Genomic DNA, 22,643 nt, shown 5'->3' with positions numbered 1-22,643 from the left:
CCATGACTCACACTGCGCCTGGGGAGCTCCGGAGAGTGCCATTAGAATGCAAGGCGTGCTTTGTTTTCATTACTGCACTTTTGCAGCAACTGGGACCAAAAAAGGTTGTTTTTTCTACACCTAAGGTGGGTATATGGACATTCAAGAGCCAGCGCTTGCATGTTGCAGTGTCTGAGAAACCTGCGGTAGTGCGATGGGCACAAACGCCTTAATGTCACCAAGCTTGGGCTCCTGAGGCTCAAGGCTGAGGGAACCCTCTTCGGTGAAGACAAGGTTCTCGGTGCTGCACTCACTGGGGGACAAGAACTCCAGTCACCTGTCATGACTGGCCACATCAACGGCCGCTCAAAGATGCATTCATTAAAAGCAAGTTGATGTGCTCAACTAGGAACTGTGCGTTGCATAAACAGAACATCATGCCAGAAAGAAAGCAAATAATACAATTTCAGAAATGTGCAGCCATACTTTTAGCCTCTAGAAACACGTGAAGGCCAGTTTTCAACAGTTTGTGTGCAGCATTTTAACTGCTCTGATAGAAGTGAAAGGCAACAACGTTCCCACTAATTATTTAACACACTGAGCAAACTAGAATGTCTCTTGAGCACAAACATCAATGCTGTAAGCACTCATGGGTAAACGTGTTAAACTCGTCCCAGAAGTATTTAAAAAATATCACGGGAAAGTTTCATTCACTTGTAACCCAGTTTTATTTCTTTGGCAATGGCATTACAGAACACATTCTTCTGCATCACATACTGTTGAAAGGAACTGGATATTTAAATTAAATTAATTGCTTAATTACATTGTAGGTTTGCAGAGCAACATATTACTTTGCACTGCTACATTTCCACTGTAGCAGATGTAGGTTACAGAACGCTTTGGTATCCTCTGTGAAAAGTAGGGTTTTCTGGCTCTGGAACAGGTCGCTCATGGGCAGCCTCAGTTTGAGTCATCTTCCTTCATTAGAGTAACCTTAAAGTAATGACAGTAAAGGTACTGTTTATACAAGCCTGAAGATTTGTTTGACCACAGTGGTTATTTTCTAAAATAATAACTAATTGTTTTCATATAATACAGCAATGTGCCTTATATCATCTCCCATCTATCCTCAATACTTTTCCAATGATTCTCGACTTTGTCCATTTTTATGGCTCTGCCTGCTTTTTAAGTGGCTTGCGTCCTCGTGAACTGGTCCGAGTGGTTGACCTTGAGGCGGTTCTGTGATGTGGTCTTGATGTGGCTCATTAAAGCACACAGTCTGCGCTAGATGCTTGGAAAGTGCCACAGATGTCAATGAGCAGTGCCAGTGTTTAGATTACTTGATTCTTTCAAGAATCGGCTGGGCGAGATCTTTGGATCATTTGGATTCTACCTTGGTGGATTACCCTAATGTACATAGAGCTTGGCCCGAACCTGTTGTCATGTCACTTCGGATTTGGGTGGATTGCAAGGACTTGGAACTGGGGTTGCACGAAAGCAATCAACATAGTAGGAAGTCAATGACATTTGTTGTATGCTGCCATTTTATTTATAAACCTGTGTTCAATTTCTGCGCATCTTCATGATAGCTTCAGTAGGGCAGTTGTCCTGATAAGCATCCACATAGCTGTTTTGATTTGAATGCCCATGCACACACGGTGTTTGCATAGTTTTCCGGTAATAGTCAATGCTGCGTCAAAGCAATGCCGTTTAAAAATGGACTTTGCAGTCTTGGCATGCAAGAAGACAAATCTTCGGCTGGGTTTTTGGTCAGTAAGGTCGAGCAGTTGCATGAGTATCAGTAAGCAGAGCCATGGTTTATTTGGTATTATTTAATTTTAAAAGTACTTCTGATCTTTACAGGCTGCCATGAGCAAGTACCCAGGGCTTGTGGAGGTACAGAGGTGCAAGTAATTTCTGCCTGAAGATCCTTCTTTCTTAACGTCAGATTTTTTTTCTGCTGGAATACCCTGCATCCATGCAACATGTATTGTGATGTGTCTGACTTGCCCGGACAGCTCCTTTATATTGGACAAAGTGAAGAGGCAGTGCTTTAAATGTGAAAGATTTTATTTGCAATGATTGTAAATTTAATTTTCTTTATCTTTCAGTAGTTTTTTTATGGATTCTGAGTGGTGCTTTTTTTGTGTCATTTTTCATGGTACTTACGATGCACAGTTGCATCTTTTAAGTGTAATGTGAAATCACACCTGTTTGAAGTTGAATTACCCGTAGCTGTTTTAGTGGTGGGGTTTTGGCTGTTTTGCTGCTATTCGGGTGCTGTGTTTGTCATGGTCTCCTGATTTACACAGAAATAAACCATTGGGGTCTATGTGTGCTGTGTGTGCCTTTTATAATGCTTTATATACTTTGCCCCCTTTAGGGTTAGACAGAAGGAGAGGTAACAGAATCTGTGAGAGACAGGAATATTCCTGAATGTGGTGGTGAGGGATGCTGGCATTTAATTGTTATTTTTTTAATCCATGTGATGATTTAACAGTAATGCTTCAACTGCTGTGGAGTCTTTATTTTTATTATTTAAAAAAAGAGCGCCGATGAATAAGAATTTGAATGTCCCTAATATACGCAGGCTTGATCCCTGTGGCTGGACCAACGCCATTTTGCAATGTTATATTGAGAGACTTTAAAAAAAAAAAAGCACTGTTGGTCCCAGTACTGATGTGCTCATAGTATGTATGAGAATCAACATCCCTGTGGAAAGCTAGGCCCCAGCAGGTTCGGCGGGTGGAGGTGTTCTCGATAAAGTAGTTTCTCTTTTCTCCGGCTGACTGGCACGAGCTGCTCTGTAAAGACTTGTGTCTTGTCCCTCCTCCACTCCAGTCTGCTCGGGACCATGTGCTTAGGGGCTGGGCCTGGGTTTCGTGCACGCGCACGTGTGTGTTTGGGGGGACGGGGTGCCTTAGGTTTGCATCAGCTCCGCCTATTCTCAGTGGGACTGGGTGTACTGCAAGACTGAATCATCGCGGGGGGAAAGAATGAGTTTCCTTAATCCATAATTGAGTTTTGTGCCTTGATTTCATTGTCCCCAGGGCAACTTTCTGTTGGTAGGTCTCGGTGCTTTAAATGGAGTCTGCTCCACAGGAAAACACCACCTGGGGAGAGGCTGGTGGGTGGTTATTTGTATTTGATGTTTCTCTTTCAAGTCATAGTAAAAGAGAATTTCAATTGCTCCTGTTACAGCTATCGCTTTTCTTTCTTCCTGACTTTTTTGTTTACTGTTTGGTGATGCCATGACTCAGAAACACTGCCTTCCCCAGTAGTTGACATCACTGTTAAATCTGGGTCCCTATACGTAAAGTTTCAAAGGATAACTTGAGGAGTGATTCCTTCATGACAATTCTGTATTTAAAGACATATGACTCTGTTCTCCCTATGGTGGTGTCCTTGATCTGCTGTGACCTATCACCCCTTTCTGTCTGTCCACAAATAAATCTTTCTCTCAGCAGTCCCTCTCTTAGGCTGCTTGCCTGTGGTTAGTACCTTGAGGAGACTGAGTGATCTGTGGCTCTGGTACAAGCCTTGTTATCAAGACAGTCCTGGTGCAAGGCCTGGTTCTGCCCTTGTCTCCTGTTTTTAATCCCTTTGCTGCTACAGATGTACATGCTGTTGTAGTGTGCAAATCCAGAATGCCAGGCTTGGAGACTGGCTGATTTACTGGGTAAATTGAAGAGCTTGTTACCAGGAGGTTGCCAGCTAAAACCAGTGGCCATTATGCAGAGCCATTATGCTTTGAGTGCATTTCTGAACTCCATATGCTCCATCAATCGAACAAGCTTTAAAGCCAAAGTCTTCACCCCCCCAGTAAAGATGTGCAGATTGCAGGGGTCTTTGCTAATGTCTGATGACAGCCGTAACAAGCCTGTTCCTGTTCCAAAGCCCTTCATGGCTGAATTCCGCTCGTGCGAAGACTTGAATCCCTCCAAACATGAGATCTTGAGGAATTAAAGGGTAGATGATTTCCATCACCTCTGAATGCACATAAAATTCAGCCATTACACAGCCATAAAGCTGCCTTTTGTGTTTCGGCTTCGAGAAGAGTACCATGTCCACCTGCATGCCCACGGTGTTGCAGTTTTCAACATCAATCCTCCTGCTCAGCGATCACTGCTGGAGCCTCGGAGAGCAAGTGTGTCTGCAGGAGAAGAAAGCTGCACCTCTCGTTACTCGGAACTGTTCTGGTTTTCAGAAATTAGCTCTTAGGGAAAATCTTTGAGCCTTTCTCTCCGACTGCTCTTCTGCAGTCATGTTTAATGTATAAGTTAATATGTGAAGATAGTGGCGTCCCCTAATGAATATAAATGTTGTCTCGTGCAGTTTTTTTTTTTGCCGCAAGGGGGAAGGAAGTTGGAGGTAAACAACATTCATATGCAGCGAGAGAGATGCCCCCACTTTTCTGAAAAGGCCGCTTTCAGATTAAATCATTTAAATCAATTATAGCGAACATATCCTACCATGGTGTTAAAGCGGAGGTATTCTTGCCATCCTTTGTTTTACTTAGCAGGCTCACTCAGCAGCAGGGCTGAACCCCGGGTGAATGAGATTTTAAAGCTTGCTCCCCTCGTAGAATAAATAATTGTCTTTACGGACTGTTGTTTTGTGTTCGATTGCATGTCCTTTATTTCCTCTTTGCCGTTTCTCGTGTTGCAGGTTTGCTCATTTTGTAAAAAGGCCAAATGATCTTTCTCCTGTTGTCTCCTGGTGTTGTGACACAGAGGAAGAGCTCAGGTTAGGACACTGACACTTGACCTCCTTGGCAGTTTGGTGTAAATAATTGTTACTGTTAGGTATGTGACTAACTGTGCATCCTTACACTGCAATAAATTAATAAGATCCCGGGAAACAAAATCTCATCATTCACCATTTTCCACACTTGCCCTTGTGAATGTACATTGCAGTCCTGAGTGACCAAATACAATGTTTGGACAAGGTGTATGTTTACGTTAGTCTCCTTGCTGGTATCTGTATTTAGGTATAGAAAGCACTGTGGCTCATCACTGAGCATGACTCTGAATGCATGTGAGGAGCTGTGCTGAGGGTTGCCTCGTCTTGTACAGCATCTATCTGCCATCCTATTCTTATGAAGCAAGGGTGGAAGTGGCGTGTGATAACCCACAGTGGCACAGCGATACAGCCGGAACCTCACAAAGGTATAGTGTTGCTAATACAGTCCAACATAACAATACCTTCTGAGCAATACGCTACTGTGGTGTTGCACTGGGTGATTATTGGTCTTCTTAGGCATCTCTGTCCTGAGGACTGCATCATAGAATAGTGGAATTTGGTGCATGTGAAAAATGTGATGATCATGGACTCCTCTGGTGATAGCAGTGGCGGACATTATTTTGTGCTGCTGTGTATGCTGTCCTTTCACTCCTGTGTGCTGTCATGGGTTTGGGTTGTGCTCCAAACTCGTGGACAGTTCTCACAAGATGTTTGAATAGGCCAACTAAATTCATAGACACCTTCTATAACGCCGTAGACTTTGACCTTCACCGCCGGTCTGGTGTCATTCGCTTATCCTGTCCAGTTCTCAGCAAATCATCCTCCTGCAAAGGTATTGTCTGGCAGACTAGTTAATATGCCCAATTACACGACAAGGCAGACTACACAGAACACATAAAAATAAGTTGTACAACTCATAAGAAATTAATTGCTAGTAAAATAGAGATAATTTAAATTGCAAATACACACACTTGCACGTCTACTAACTTTTTTTAATGATTAAGATTTTGTATTACAAAGTAACAATACCATGACTGTTTAATTAGCATTTGCACACTGATACAAATGGCAAATCAAAAGCAACAGAGAGACAGAGAGGGGTTAGACAAGGTCAGGTTAATTACAGACAACAAGGGAAAATGTCTGAGTGGAAAAACCCATTTCAGGATCTCAGGTGAACATTGTCATCGTGCTGTAATACATCAGAGTTGAAAATAAAAAGAATTCTTCATTCTTGTAAGTTCTATGTTTTGATGTAAATATGTAATTTGTTTGTGCATCTAGCACATAATCGCTCTGCTATGGTATTTTGTTATGTCTTTGTGCTCAGTGAAAACTGAGTCATCACTTCAAACCTTCAGAGCGCTAATTGTGAATGGAGACAGATCTGTCATAGCAATTAAAGGGTTGAAAGAAGATGTATTTTTGTAATTTTGTTATGGGTTTAAAAGTTTTTAGTCCTAAAGTCCTTCGCACCAGCCTCTTGCTTTCTCCTGTGGAAAAGCAGGAGACAGTGCAACCTGTTGAGAGAAGGGCATTGGTTTTGTGAATGAAAATGGGTTTCAGTCTTGCTTGAAACATTTGAAACTTATTGAGATAATGCAATATTTTCTTTTTTTCTGGATTCTAATTTGCATTTTCATGTTCCTGTCAAATAAGCACCAGAATTGTAATATCAAATATCAGCATTAGAATTAATTGTGGCTTATTGGTTCTTCCAGTGTTTACTGAGTGGATCTGGAAGGTCTGTCCTGCTTTTTTTTCCCACCAACCTGAGAGAGTAATTTCAGATTGAGCACTACTGCTTTGTTGCATTGAAATGTTTCACTTTTGTGCACATCGCTAATCACAATCTCTAGCAATCAGTGGATGAGACTGTGCAAATTACAATGTTAAGAGAAGACTAAAGGTGACATTAAACTGCTTATCTAAATAGGTTCTTGTTTTTGCTTACTATTGACTTGCTGATGCTAATATTTGAATACTATGCCCTGGTAATGCAGCAACAAATGAGCAAATTAAATTGAATTCCACATTGAAAGTAAGAAAAAAACAATTTTGGCTGTTGAGCCTTCTTCCAAGAATTAAGGAGTACAGTTATATAAACAGCTTATGCTTACTCTCAAAGCAATGTGGTAAATAATTCTAGTGATGTCACACAGTTCCAAGGGCAGCTTTATAGATTATGATGTTATTCTGTTGTCATGGAAACTGGATACATGGATGTGCTGTTGCTTTCATAGGTGTCATGAATGGCTGTTATGGTGTTCTGATGATGTCACAACAGAAGGGGCAGTTGCCCACACTTACACGTAAAATTCAATCGAGTTCAACACAGGGCTTGAGTGATCGGGGCTAAAGAGAGAGCTGTTTATTTACAGTTTGGTTTTAGCTTAATTACCATTGTGGCTCTATTGATCTGTCTGTATCTGAAGTATTGATCTGCCTGTTTGAAGAGTTCAAGAGCGCTTTTATACTTCTGAATTCTATCCTGAAATCTGTAAGTTTAGGGCACCTTGAGTGCACTCTACATCTGCTTAGAGCTACCAGCAGCAATCAGGATGTAATTATTTTCGTATTAGTAGCAAGCTGTTATTAAGCAAAAAATGTAACTAGGTTTTATAAATTCTCTTCTGTAATATTGTTTGTATCACATTTTTAGATCTTATTTTTCAGACCAGCCTCTGTTTTTTTTCCTGTAAGCTACTTCAGCATGTTCTGCTTTAGACCTTGAAATGCCATAACATTTCATGAAATCATTCACAGATTATTGTTTTTTCATATTGTGGATGTTTAGGGATGCCTTGAGATTGCAGTGTTGGTTGACTTTTTCAGGGTCACAGGGAAACAACATGGGTTCCAGAGCAAGAACTGGAGGGACTTTACATAAAGAGTAGTGGGAGACTGGAAGCCGATGCCCCATATTGTTGGCTGCATAGAAGTCGTAGATTGACGAATCAGCTACTTGTACCTAAGCAGAGTGGACTGAATGGAGTCCATTCATCTGTAATCCAGCTCTCTTGTGAGGCTCACACCACGATAGGAGGGTGAAGATGTTTTGCACTTTCCTGTGATACCTGCTGCGCCCCAGTAACGTCTGTTTGCACAGTGGACCCCACAGTGGACTGCCGGCTGCCGGACTGGCACCACTCTCACTGACACGGCTGCAGGGTCCCATCACTGGTCACAGGGGTCTCGCTTTCGTAGTCAAATAGGGTGGCCAGGTGATGACATTGCCCAGACATGAAGCAACAGCGCCTGCTCCGCAGTGCTCAGTCTATGTTCCCATCGAGCTCCTTTTCTTAACGAGTCAATTAGGACCACAGTATGGGTCTTGGTCACATTTTCTTCCTTTAAATGCTTTTGGTGCAAATATGATCTTGCCGATCCCAAGAATATTTATAACTCATTCATAAAACATTTTTTGCATGTAGCAAAATAGTGATGGTGACTTAATATTCCTTGCCATTATTCATGTGCAATACTGCTGTATTAGGAATTCTGGTAATAAGGTTATTACAAACAACAGTACTTGCAGGGGCAAGAGTGGTTAATTCTGGGCATTTTCACTAGTGCTGGTGATCATGTTTTTGATTAATGTGTTTAATATAATGTATGCATCCTTGTGTAGTTCACCCCTTATTACATTTACAGCAAACAACTGAACTTTGACTGAAAAATCAATTTTTCCTAAAGATCATCAGGCCCCCAGACACTACTACTGTACTTGGAAAGCACAGAAGAACAGTAAGGAACACTACACCTGAGCATATTTGTAGGTCATGCAACCATGTTTTAGCATTTGTATTTACAGAATTAATAATTCCTGGGGGAATTATTGAAAACAGCTGGGAAAAATGTTAGTGGTTTGTAATAATTCATAATTACTTACTTGAGTGCTTCTGAGCCCAAAGTATCTCACGTTTGTACATATAGAAAGGGATCAATTTGTCCTCCACTAAAGTTCATCAGCTCTTTGGGTGACCTGTGGCATCTATTTTGAGCCAGCAAGCCCCCCCCACAGTAGATCGGGAGGGAAGTATTCCTTCATGGAATGTTGCCTACTCTGGCAAATTATGCCATGGGATCTTCTTTAATGACCTGTTCAATGTCTCATCTAAAGGACCGCACCATTCAGCATGGTATCACCAGTCTGAACACCGGGGCAAAAAAAACACCTGCTTACCTGCTCCAGCATCACCAATTGCACCAGCAGGGTTTTCCCATACTTGTTCGCAAGGTTGACTGGAATTTGTCACAGTGCAGCCCAATGAAAACAACAACACAATTTACACAGTACACATTAGTCAGTCTATCATAGACTCAAAGTTTATTTATTTTTAAAAGTGAAAAAGGTCTGCTCCACTTACGTCCTAAGTGATGCTTGCATCAATAAAGATCTGCATATTGAGGTGTCTATTTTTAGGGGGGTGGAGGGTGTCTGTGATCATGGCTCCTCCTTTTCAGATCCAAACGAGTGTTAATTAAAGATGGTTGCTGCGTGGATTTGTATTGTAGCACATCTGGATGTGTAAATTCAGTTGCCGCTCTGGAGGATCTGATCAAATTATGAATGTGGTTTTGATGTGAGTGTGATGGGAGCTGGGAGACGGGAATGAGGCAGCCCAGTATTTCCACACTGTGAACAGGACACCGTCAGAATACTAAGGACACTTTCAGCCACCTTCATTCAACTGGATTGCCAGTTAATACCTACATACTTTTAGAATCAAATATGCAGGTGACGTCTGCCTGCAATGGCCAGTATGTTGGGAGCTGATCTATCCCACACTGGCCCTTGGTTTTAAACCTGTGAGGATGCTCAGCTCATTAAAAAAAAGTAAACTAGCCTTGTCCGATTGTTTGATATGTAGCCTTCTGAAACAAAGGCCCATTAAGCAAGATGCCCAGAGTAGGCTGCTAATCTTTATTCATTGCAGATCTCCCTTCGACCTGTGAGGACACGCTGTCCTCTCCAGGATGGAAGCGCAATGTCAGAGACACTCATCAGTCATGACTGAGTGGAAATGAGCCCCTCTTCCCTCTGGCTTTTCTGCTCCTTCCGCTGTGCTCTCTCCCCTGAAGACCTATATCCTAGGGATCATCATGATCTAGGTTGTATTCTTCCTATTTCTAAATGTTTTCCTGTCCTGCATCCCTTACCAAATGAGTTTTGATCGGAGGGCTGTTATCTTTCCCTGAAAAAGTCGAGTTTTACTTGAGTATTGGGTGAGAAAAGTGTTAATTGTAGACAATGATAGCATTGCGTTTACATAAAATGATAGTTTCTACCCAAAAGATGCCTAATTCTTAGTGTGCAGTGGTAGATTAGATTTAAGAAATTGAATATGTTTATGCAGTAAAATTGCTTCCACGGGATCACTGTTGAGAATATGGATGTCATTTAATCAGTTGTGTATAATTGCTCTTATGGGATCACATTGTTTTTGAACAAGCGTTGATTTTTCCTGAAAGAAGAAGAAAAAAAGGGAAGGGGGGCTAATTAAACAGGTTTTGGAGATAAGAGAAAGTGTCTGACCGTGCTGTCACTTTTTTTGCACTAGCAAAATATATCCTAACTGTGCTTCTTTTCCATAAGAATGATTTCTGTGAACGAGTATGCCATTTCATTCTCCACTTGCTCTCACAAGGCAGAGTTGTTGGGCTGCAATTAATGTGCCCTGAACAAGTACAAGTATTTGGATAGTGCAGTATATACTGGAGGTTGTCAATGTGAACTCATTAAAAAGTACTGATAAGTACAACTCTTAAGACTTTTGTAATAAAGTCAATTCAGTGTTGAACCTCTTAATTTTGAAGGAACAGAGATATTTGGACAAATGGCTGGCAGGTTTCCTTTGTTGGGTAATTTGGTTTATAAGAGCCTGCCTCAGTTTGACCACAGTGTTTGGATTGGTAGTTTCAAAGTCAAAATGAAACCCAAGAATGTTCAGTTGAAGAAAAGCAAGCAATTATGAAGCTGAAATAAAGGAAACTTGATCATAATCATAGTGTAAGAACATAAGAATGCCTCAGAAACTAGGCCTTTCTTAACGAATAACAAATTGTTGAATTTGTACTAGAAGAAGGAAACCACCGGTATAATTACCAGTCAGCCAAAAATAGACTGGCCAAGAAAAGTGCATTTGAATTGGTCAAAATTGTCCACTAAAACCCTGAAACAACTGTCCACAGTGCAGACGATAGAGAGCATCATTTCACAGGCCGCACCGCAAGGTGACCCTCGTGGGTGCCAAGAACAGAAAATCGTTTTCTCAGAAAGCCTGAGATGAGCCAGAGTTTTGGAACAGAGCTGAAACCAAGATGCGACTTGACCAGAGTGAGGGAAAGGCGGGGGCTGCATGCCCCCTGGCCTGCTCCCTCTCCCGTCTTTATCCATGATGTAAGTAAAGGTGGCAGCTGACACTGGTACATTTCACCCCCGTATGAGGAACAATAAGCTTTCTAAATTGCTGGGTGGCGCTTCTCTGTGCTGCGTGACAGGGACTCAAACCGTGGGGACAGTGCAGCCGAGGAGTTCGTCAGGAGAGAATGGTGAAATATGTTTGAAGAAAGACTTTGCAAACATCTCAAAATACTACACAGAGCATTTTCTTTAAGGCGGTAATTGCCTAATAGGGATATGCAACCAAATACTAACTTGCATACTCTGAAATGTATCTAACATGATTGTGCCCCAATGTTTATGGCCACTTAAAATCGCTGGGTTGAATATATCATATGCTTTTGTTCTAGTATCACATGTATGCAGGGGAATTACCAAAAAATGAAATATATGATAAATTAAAATATCATGTTTTGTTTGTCTTTTGTCTTAATCTCATGATCACAAATACAAATTGCTTGATTGTAATATATTAGTTGCATTAATAATAATAATAATTTTCACTCTAATGTGTCAATATTTATGCTGTAAACCTGCTTGCGAAAGACTTAGAATCATTTAGAGGATCTGTAAGTGATTTATATGGCATTTTTGTGCATTTTAATTGATCTTAAAAGGTCACTTTTTATGTGATCGAGGAGTGATTTATATAGCACCTCTGGTATATATTAAAAGAGATCTTTGCTGTAGGCTTTGGCTATAATTCAGGTGAACTAGAAAGTCTGCTGTTTGATTTATGTCCATGAATGTCTTGTCCTTACACAGTGTCCTTCAGATTCAGACCCCGGCAGCCTCATGTGACAAGCAATCTTTTGTGCTCTCCCGACACAAGTATTTACTCAACGTTTACACTCCTGTCAGTTACTCTTGATTTCTGATTTTGAATGTCGACAGAAAGAGTTACCGTGGCACTCAAAGGCATGAGGTGCAGTCGAAAGAGGCTTTCATGCTGCCCCTGATATTGTATTTACGAGCCTGGGGAGAGCTATGGATGGTGTATTATACTGTCAGTGCCAAAGCAATAATTTGTTCGTTTCTGAAAAGTGAAAGGTATCTCTCTTTTTTTTTGTTCTTCTATCTTTTGCAGAAAGAAGACAGCTGTCTGCCCTTTTTTAATCTGTCTGTTTTTTACCTGGCGACCCAAGCGCTCCTTCTCGCTGTCAAAGCTGGCGATGTCAAGAGTGCCGAGTCCTCCTCCCCCCGCGGAAATGTCAAGCGGGCCTGTGGCTGAGAGCTGGTGCTACACTCAGGTACCCAGAGAGGGGGCGCGGAGCTGCCAGTGCCCTGCCGCTGGGGCCGTCTCGGGTTTTACCTGCCCCCCACTCCAGCCTTGGGTGTAGAAATCAGGGGCTGGGTCTTCTGCCGGTTGCCCTCGGTGTAAGTTTGCATAGGAGAGTCAGGAGAATTTGCAAATAGTTTTGGGCTTTTCTGCTTCTCGCTGCGGTGTCTATTGAGAGCCAGCAGGTAAAACCCGGAGCCGATGAAAATGGCGGTGCAGTGGCAGCGAGTCTGAGAGAGTGGGCCTGCGAGTCTGTGGGCTGTGTCCGCTCTGCGGAGCGCGACGCGTCCTCTGTGGTAGAGAGTGCATGTTTGTGCTCTGTGTGAGTCAGCACGTGTGTTGGTAAGTGTATTAGTGAAGCACTCACATGCATGAACAAAACCTCTGTGTCGAGGCAGGAGTGTCTCTGGAGAACTGGCTTTTGTTGGCAGCCTCTTGGAAATGTCATTCTGTATGAATGAAAGTGTGTGTTTACAGCCAAGAACGGCTCTTACACCTGAAAGGATGCACAAGTCAGTAAAACACAATACTCCTTTGATTAAAACTCCTTGAAAAGGGCACCAAATCCAGAACTCCCTGATTAAAGTTGCATAATAATTTGCTAAAGAAAGGCGATAAAAGTCATTTGCTTACACATCAAACTCAACACTAAGCAAGGTTATTTTCTCCCATAAACAGCTAGCAGTTACCAAGTTACCAATATTGAGCAAATAGGAGGATGGTACTATGTGTTATTAATTTGATGCTTTGATTTTTACAAGTTGTTGATGGCTTTACATTCCAAAAGCGGTAGTAGTTTTCCCTTCTTTATTTGCTAACTAATTGATATTGATACTGAAAATCTCTACAAGCGCAGAATTAGTAAATTCAGCACTGAACAACTATGGGATGGTCTCAGAGAGATAAGCAGTGAGTCTGGCACAGAGATTCATTGTCCAGTTTGGAAATGGTTTTCGTGTGCTTTGCAGGCGGTACATACTTGCACCTGAAAGCTTTGCAAGAATGGATTATCCAACTTTCATTTATTTGCACTTAATAGTCTCACTCTTTGAACACCATGAATTAAACTTGCAAAGACCTACGGTCTTATTCCTGTGATTTTCTGCTGAGACATTGTCTCCTGCTGGGGTGGTTTGGAGAGATGGACGCTGGCTTTGCTGTGCATGTTGATCAGTATCTTCTTCCTGGCCTTGCTGGGCGTCTCTGGACAGATTAAAGTGGTGAAATTCTCCTACATGTGGACCATCAACAACTTCAGCTTCTGCCGGGAGGAGATGGGCGAGGTGATCAAGAGCTCGACCTTCTCGTCAGGAGCCAACGACAAACTGAAATGGTGAGAGTCTGGTGATGGGGGGGGGACAGAGCTGGCGCCGCTGCGTAGTGAAATTAATGGCAGGTTGGCTTTTACACAGAAATTTGGAATCGTCAGCCTTCCTAACAGCGCCTGTGGTAAAAGCTTCAGCTTGGATTGCAGGCTGGGATCATGATCTCTCCTGGGATTGCCCAGGGGTTAATGCAGAAGCTGCCCTAGTACTGGTTTCTGGGGATTCTTTCAAATGGCCCAGAGTTTTCCTCAGCTTGCCAAACAGTGGTGATGTCTGCCTGGTTTTTTTTAACTTATGCCAGGTAGGAAGAGTGCTTTGTTATTCATCATCATAATCATCAATAATAAGCTAATGGGGCTTCCAAACCTTTAATGTCTGCAGTGTTGTTAGGAGCCCAATTTATATCCCATTTACATGCTGATGCCTCCTTCTGCACCCTGGAGGCACTTGCTGGCTGAAGCAATGAAGGTGTCAGTCTGAACCGAACGCTCGTGAGTCTGGTGAAATCCAGCAAGCTGAGGGGAACTGACTTACAGCTCTGCCTTTTCCAGGTGTCTGCGAGTGAATCCTAAAGGGCTAGATGAGGAGAGCAAAGACTACCTGTCTCTATACCTGCTCCTGGTCAGCTGTCCCAAGAGCGAAGTGCGTGCCAAGTTCAAGTTCTCCATCCTCAATGCCAAAGGAGAGGAGACCAAAGCTATGGGTGAGTTTAAGCCTACGGAACTGGAAGAGACATTTCAAGGTTGAAATACACGGCATGTTCTTGTTTAGTTGCAGACCCCTCCTCAAGTCCTCAGTTGCTCAAGTCCAAGTATATTCCTAATAGTGTAGGTGAAAGACCGCCACAAGCTTCCCTGCGGGCTGGACCTCCTCCACCTCCATTCTTGCTCACACAGAATATCGGTTTGTGGTGTTCCTGCCCTATAAGTTACATGGGGATGACCAAAGTTGCAGAAACATGTTTATTTCTGCTGAAAAACACGTTTTGACCACTTCTGCACACTGGGGTTAAGGGCTGACTCAGTGGGCTCTTTGAGCCAGGCAGTTACTTTGGGATTCAACAGTCTGAAAAAACGCGTTTATTTCGGGCTGAAAAACACGTTTTGAGTAGTGTGCTGTTCCTGACTAATAAGTTACATGGGGGTGACCAAAGTTGCCCAAACGTGTTTATTTCAGCTGAAAAACATGTTGTGACAACTTCTGCACACTGGGGTTTTCTCTGAAACGTGGTTTGGAGGAAGCGGGTAATCTGACTGCTCTGTCCTTTCTCTTCCTTGGGTTTTAAAAGGCAGAAATGGCGAAGGATCTGTGACCCTCGGGTCACTTGGCGGTCACACTCTTGCTGTGCTTGGGTTTGCTTTGGTTCAGTCCCGTTTTGGGGTGTGGAACAGGCTACCCAGGTGTGTTGTGAAAGCCAGACATCTTTCATATGATAACTAGTTGACATCCTTGCATCTTTCAGCCACTAACTACCAAACAGGTAGATGGGCTAAATGGCATCCTTTCATTTGCAACTGTAATGTTCTTATTCTCTGGTTATAACATGTTGCTTGTGTCAGCTGTGATAGAGTCTGGGAGGCAGCAAAGCCGTGACATGATCGCTGGAGTCATTTAAAAACACATTGGTTTGTATGGTTTAGTTATCTAGCCAATTCTTAAGACACTGAAGAATTAAGAAGTCCAAGTGTTTTGCCTGCTGGAGACTGGCAATTTCTCATTTTTGTTAATCTAAAAAAACGAGACTGCAAGAATTAGGTATTCACATGCCTCACTCTCTGTGAGGATTTAACTAGTGCAGGTTTGAGGAAATTTAACTATTCAATTAAAGAACATCTGCTTGAAGGGTATAGGGATAGCCATACTTGGATAATCGCAGTAGGTTTTACCAGTTCTCCAAATATTTAATTAAAGGCATCGTAGGTGATTTTAATTACAAGGATGCCCGCAAAGGCTTTTCAGACTCTTTGATTAACTGGAAATTGGCATGTTTTCATTTGAAAGATATTTTTAATTGGATTAAGTCGAGCTGAAATAAAAAAAAAGGAAAAGGGTGCTGAATTAGATTTCCGGTCCAGATGTAGCATTTCATATTCATTTGTGCTTCTGTTTTTTTTCCTTTTCCTCCTATAGTGTTTTGGCATCATCATGGTTAAATTTCTTATATAGCTTAAAGAGAAATAAAAAAAACAAAACAAATTGATTGCTGCTATATAGACATAATTATTGAGTCAAACATTCAAGTCTCAAGTTTCTTTTTTTTTAATAAAGGGAAACAGCTGCTGAAGGAGCATATCTGATATAATTTTCCTGTTTTTTTTTTTGCTGGATTCTTATCCTTGGATGCAGTAGTCATAAGTCATGGGTGTTAGTCATTTTCTGTGCCCAGCCGTGTGCACACCATTGCTCCTGCTGCTTTGATTTGTCGTGCAGATGAAGTCAAACCACTGTAGCTGAAAATTCAAGAAAAATGTGTCAAACCCTGCAAATCATTTAGGGTCTGATTTTATCGATGGCATTAGCACGTCGCCCATGCAAAATCCATTTAAACTGTTACGAGAAAACGAACGTGGCACATAATGGTAAAATGCACAAGACATTGTAGAAGTTTGATATTGATCCTGTTCATGAAAGAGATGCAGTCATTGATCAGCAATAGCTGCTACTGTATCCTAATCCATCACACTGTTCTGTGTGGAAGAAGATAATTGGGCAGTATTTCAAACTCCAAGAAGAGAATAACTAGACAATTCCTAGAAACGTTGAAACATGCTTTAAATTTGCAAAAATGAATAATTAATTTCTTTGGGAAATGTAGTTTTTTATGATGATCAAGTGAAAAAAAATCTGATGATTTTGCAGTTTGTTGTTGTTTTTTTTGTTCTAACAGGGCAAATTGCCATCAAAGGAAACAGTATTCAGCCATTTAAATTGCCCCTATTAAGAAGAAAAAAATGTATAATTTGGGCCACTCTTAAACATGCACGCCATATTGTTGTGCATTTGATAAACTTTGATTTGATTTTGATTGATTTTGACAGGTATCAGGTAGCCCGCTGTCTTTCAGGAAGCTGCATCAGCAGAGGCATCTGATGGAGATCATGTTGTAGTCCACATTATAGGTTTTTGGTCTGGGTTATGTTATTTTCCCAGTGTGGTTGGGGTTTCCTAGACAGTGTTACAGTTGGCTGCCTGCGTTCTGGCTAGGTGGGGCTCAGGCTGGGAAGGACAGCTCATTTGACCGTCTGTGTCTGGCCAGGCAGCTGTCAGCTTTCAGTGTTAGAAGTGTGAGTAGTGTCTTTCCTCCACCCAGTGCTTATAACTGTTGTGTTGTCTGTGGGACTTACAGTATGAGCTGGCTTGGGTGATATGTAAGTTTTACAGGCGCGCTGGGAGTGAGGGTTTCTGAGGTTAACTCAGCTAAAGCTAAGTGATGAACATTTGAACAGATCAAGAAAGCTGGGCAGGTGTAATGGGGGAAGAAAACAAATTGGAAATAATTTTTTTAACGTAACCCCTCCAGTCCTTTCAAAGACGGATTAAGTATCTTCTATACCCGTCTTTGAGTTTGATCTGCTGTTTCTTAATTTATTTATTTTTTTAACCGAAAACTGCTTTTTTTTATTTAAAAAAAGGTTTCCTCCGAGATACTGCCTGGAGTGCAATCCGAGGGCTTGTTTGTTCCCTGAGAGCTGCCCTGCACTCCCTGCTAGAGACCTCAAGTGTGTCTTTCCAGGGAGTTAACTGCCTTCTCTCCTTCCCATTCCTCCTGGGGACTGTGGAGGAAGAGGCGGAGGAGAGTCCTGAATGGCAATCAGCCATTCCCAGTGCTTATTCCACACCCGAATCCCGTCATTCCCAGTAACAGGCTGAGCTGTGAGAGGATGGGTAATGACGTGATTTATTTTGCCTGCATTCTAAGCCAAAACAAGATGGGGGATTCTGTTCTTGACAACTGCACAGGAAACAAATGCAGTGCTTTATGTGGTGTAGCAGTGTTCAAGCCCTTATTCATTATTTTTCGCTGGTATTAAGCTCTAGGTTATTAAGTGGGTTTTCAGAGCATAAGAAAAGCGACAAATGAGAGGAGGCTTCTTGCCTTTTGTCTGGCTCTGTGCAGTGGGTAGTAGTGTATTGATCTAGAGAACCTCATTAAGCCAAGTCTGGGAGGATTCCTTGAAACTCGACAGCAATAGAACCTGGCCATTTTGTACCCTATACTCTACCTGGGCCTGCTTCAGTTCTGGCATTTTTTAACTGCCTAAATTACTCTTGCAAAACATTGAATTAATTAACTCTGAAGCCAGGGATAGGGATGAAAGCTGCTTGTTGTAATATCTTGAACATGGCTCTATTCTTCCATATTCAGTTGTGACACTTAACACAGTCCTTCATCATGTCATTTTGTTTTCAAAAAGTCTTTTAAAAATCTTAAAAAATAGTAGCAATTGTATGTGAACACCGTCTTTCTACATGATTGATGTACTTGTTTGGGCTTAAAGTGTTGATGTAGGCACTACTTATTTGTTAACTAGGTTTGACTAAAGGGATTGAAGTCTAGGACTCCTTATCTTAGTTCATGAAAATTCGTTTTTCAGTGTTATCTGTAGAAATGTGAAAAGCAGCAGATGGGAATGTTTTTCAGCCCTGATCCTGGACTGTACGACAATGGAAAGCTTCTGTATTAGTGGTAAAAGATACTTGAAAAGACACAGGTCCATCCTCAGAAGTTGGTGAAATGGAGGATGGAGTTATTTCCAACTCTGAGACATACCTGTCCTGTGACAAATGTTTTGAACAGCTAAGAGAGAAGTAAGCTAGTGTCACCTTCCAGACAGTAGTAAAGTTTAATAATATTTAATTTTAACAAGGTCTAGAGACTTTGTTTTTGTCTCAGTAAAAGAGTTAAGATTGCAGGCTGTGAATAAGTCCTCGGATTGGTTTCCTGATTAGAATAGCCCGCTGTTAATAGATTTTCAATAACTCAAATTTGCATGAGCAAAATGAGATACGTGAACAATCACATTGAGTTCTGTTTCATTCAGTTGATCTGTCATTTATTTAGAAATTCTTATGTATTGTGATAGGCTTGACAGGATGCACAGATCACTGTAACAGAAGATGCAAACACTTTAATCACAGTTCAAAACATTAAAAACGTGTAATAATACGTGTTAGCAAGTACGGTAGCTGAGCCAGACCACCGAGTAGCACAAAAATGGGATGGAATTTTAACTTCAGCTGTAGCTCATTTCTTTCCTTTGTTGCTGCAAACTGAAACAAGTGCAGACTAAACCCAGCAGAAACTCAAGGGACTCAGGGTAGCACTTTTCTTGCATGAGGCTAAAAAAGTTTTGACTCCTTCATAAGCACAATACAATGTAACAATGTGTATAATCTTTTATAACCGTTTGTGCAAATGACATTCCAGATGCGCAGTTATTCGGGAGGGACAGACTTTCAGCTGAAAGCTAAGAACCAGGTGAAGATGGTGGAATTCACCATTAAGAACTTGAGAGCTGACAGGAACTTTCTACAGATGCAGTTCAGTAATGGCGTTTTTCTGTTAAATTTCATTACATGATATTTTGTGTGTGTTGTTTTATCCCATTGTATAGTGTTGAGAAAGAAATTAACACTTTTTTTTTTGCCTCATCCAAAAGAGTTACTACCAATCTCATAAGATCAGTGGAAACTCTGGTTGTACATTAAGAAGGGAAATTGTAACACACAGATAAACAGATGCATTTCCAGTTAGGGTTCTGTAAATGGAACGTGCACTAGTGTTTGAAAATATTATGTATTAGTAGGTTCACACACTTCTGCTCGGACTGGTGGAGTTAACATCACTCGTCCCATAGGGGGCGATCTAGAACTCAAGATGGACTTAGGCAGACCCCGCTGTATGGCAATGGAGGGGTTAAAGACAGCCGCAAGTATAAACAGTTATTGATATGACAGGGGTGGTCTGAGCAGGGAAGCTGCTGCAGAGGTGACCGGAATAGAAACATCAAAAACAGCCTCCATTCTGCTTTCCCATGAGGGTCTCCCCCTCAGCCTGTCAGTCGCGATTCTCCACTTCCGGCCAATCAAGAAGCAGCCCTGGGTGGTTGCTAGGGTACAGCCAAACAGAACAAGGACACGTGGACCGAAAGACTTAAAGCACGGGGGGAAAGCATAAACTCCAAAAGGCAAAATGAAGCCAGAGAAGGTGGGTTTAACAGACACCCAAGTTCTTCCTCATTGTGTGACAGCTTATTCCAGGCTGTTACTCGGTGCTGGTTTATTTGAGCAAATTGTTCTGTCATCACACATCAGATCTGTGCTGTAGCACAGCCTCGACTGGAGAGTGGGAGGTGGACAGCAGCCTAGACATTTAATTCAGAGAGGCACAGGCTAGCCAGGGAAGGAGGTTAATATGGTAGCCTTTCCCAGGCTTACATCTCTAGAGGCCCAGGCTCAAATCTGTCTCGCGTCAAGAATGAAATGAGTTTGCTTGTGTTCGCCTTATCCTCTTAGACTTTGGCCTGCGCTGTGAGAGGAACACAGCGTACAATTCATCATTTGTGTTTAGACCTGCGGTGCAAAATGGCAAGGGGGCTATTAGGTTAGGATGGAGGTGTTCTTTGCGAGCGGAGCTGAGATATGAGAGTGAGCTCTTGCTGTGGCAGCTGGGTGCACCTGCCTGCCTCTCGCCAGCAGCGCGGTGGCTCAGCATTCACAAGCACTGAGCACCGAGTCTTAAAGGAACAGACGATTTAAACCGGGGAAGATTCCAAATAAGAGGACACAGTCAGGGCCATCCAGCTAGTTCCAAAGGCCCACAGGTCTCAGTGTAGAGCAATATCTACTGTTTTTCAAATAGCCTGTTCTAAGTTTACAGTTTTTTTTATATGGAATCTCCTTTTTCTATATGATTCCCATTCTGAAGTCAGCAATTACTATTGCTACTAGCCCTGTACGCAGAGAGAACGAGGACCGGTGGATTCGTTCTTCCGACATGCCCATCTGTCAGCCTCATTTGTCATTTGGCATACTAAAGTTCCACAGTGCCTTGTAGTAGAGTTTTCTCCAACTGGACAGTCGGCACAATTGTCACTGACAACACTATATGCTTGCATGTGCATGGCACTGTCCATGTCCAGGAGCCATGTGGATGCACAGCTGGGCACTGTCCAGGGGCTGCTCTTGCTCTCCAAATCCAGCAGCAGCAGTACTTCTCTTGTGAGCGTAAGCCTGGAGAATTCCCCCATTACAGCTGGCTGATGATATAGCCCAGTTCTACACTAGCACGGTTAATCTGGACCACAGGGCCCAACCTTTTTATTGCTTGTACCACCTGGGAGCTGATCAATTTTCAGTGCTGTCCTCAAATCCTTGCTCTGTGGTTTTCAGCTCAGGCGTCTTATATTACATAGCAGCCTGTGAAGAGGATTTTCAAATTGCTAAAGCAATTCTCTCTCTCCCTTCAATTCAGCCCATTGGCAAAGTATATGGTGCAGCGGCTCTCCTGCACTTTGCTGGAATAGTTAGACAGCATAACAAAGCAGAGCGTGGACCAAAAACTGTTTAATTGGGTGGGAAAAAAAGTTTAAAAGTTCTAAGTGGAGCAATTCCAGAAAGCTTAAATAGAAATGTGTTTTGTAAGAAATGCTAGTGATATCAGAGCACACACATCATATATGGAATATGATCTATTAAGTATGCCAGAGTAATGAGTTTTGACAGAAGGGAGAAAGTCTTGTAGGTCCTATAGCATGATCTATAACTATAGTGTTGTTAAGTGTGAGTGAAGCCTAACTAAAAGAGGTTTGGTATTTACTGCCCTCACTGATGGAACTCCTGAGTGATTTGTATTAAAGTATTAAAGTTTCAAACCTGTGGTAGCGATAGCATGATCAGCAGTGTTTTCAGGGTGAATGGGAAAAGTTCTGGAAGTGCCCTAAAGATGGAGACGTTGTGAGTCATCCTGCAACTCGCATTTCTTACACGAACCCAAAGCAAACAAAAAAAATATTACCAGCACTTATGTTTGTCAAGAGGCTGTGGGCTTTAAAAACCACTGTTTTGGTTTTTGTGTGTGCTTTAGATCAAGAAGTCATGTCTTTTATTCATTTTTCAAATGGCATGCTCCTTTCATAGGGAAATAAAGGCAACATGAAAACACAGCTATGGAGTGCATTCCCAGTTAATAATGGCTGTCTTTGAATGTCTTGCTCCTCTTCTTTCAAGATAAAAGGGTTTGCGGTTAAGAAACCTAAGCTTCGATGTCACATATAACCAGAAATCTCATATGGTGGTAGTTATCTGTGCTTTAATCTCTGACTTTTTTTTTGCAGTGAGAAAATCTAAAAAAAATCTGTTTTCTTAGAATCGCTCCTTCCTTTCGACAGAAAGCAGTGTGGCGGAGCTCTTAGTCTCACTCCCTGGGCCTGCAGGCATATCCTTTTGTACTGGAGATAGATTTACTGACAGAGAGAGCCAGGTTTCAAGTTTGATGCTGTACCCTCAGACTTGTGCTTGTACAAATAATTTCTGCTACAGGTCTCAGTCTCTGGAGGGTTGTGATTGTAATGTGTCCCATGAGATTGGAGCTAAAATAGGCCCCGCAAGATATTTTATGACAGCTCTAACAACTTGGAGTATTGATTTAGAGAAATCTATTGACACATAACTGCTGGAAAAGAGAGCATGCATGGTAAGATTCTAGCTGTTGCAGTTGTAAAATAGAATGTATTTTAGTGAAGACAATCCGTAGTCTGTGAAGTTTTCTAGGTCTTTTTGAATGATGCAGAGCACCAACAGAAACTTATATACTCTATTCTTGCGTGTTGTTTTTAAGAATAATAAAGTGTACAGATTTGATTAAATGTTTTTGGCCAAATGTTAATTAATCTTTTATGATTACCTGGTT

The 22,643-nt window shown here is 41.9% G+C and overlaps 1 protein-coding gene across 5 annotated transcripts in view; it reads left to right on the top strand.

Annotated features, from left to right (window-relative positions):
* The window catches only part of spop (speckle type BTB/POZ protein), a 126,519-nt gene that overhangs the window by 59,481 nt on the left and 44,395 nt on the right, over positions 1-22,643 (top strand). For 2 of the 5 annotated variants that reach the window (XM_088623142.1, XM_088623141.1), the window contains 5 exons: positions 9,663-9,837; positions 10,918-11,125; positions 12,216-12,378; positions 13,619-13,740; positions 14,284-14,435. In XM_088623142.1, coding sequence (XP_088479268.1) covers positions 11,085-11,125; positions 12,216-12,378; positions 13,619-13,740; positions 14,284-14,435 — 478 coding nt within the window. In that variant the 5' untranslated portion in view covers positions 9,663-9,837; positions 10,918-11,084. Of the gene's footprint in view, positions 1-7,060; positions 7,223-9,662; positions 9,838-10,917; positions 11,126-12,215; positions 12,379-13,618; positions 13,741-14,283; positions 14,436-22,643 lie in introns of those variants that run through there. The other 3 variants (XM_088623145.1, XM_088623144.1, XM_088623143.1) reach the window with 2 other exon arrangements.

This window comes from Lepisosteus platostomus, chromosome 28, assembly GCF_059453375.1.
Source record: "Lepisosteus platostomus isolate fLepPlt1 chromosome 28, fLepPlt1.hap1, whole genome shotgun sequence".
Lineage (NCBI taxonomy): Eukaryota > Metazoa > Chordata > Actinopteri > Semionotiformes > Lepisosteidae > Lepisosteus > Lepisosteus platostomus.
The sequence above is the reverse complement of the archived record's forward strand: the minus strand, read 5'-3'. Positions and strand labels throughout refer to the sequence as shown.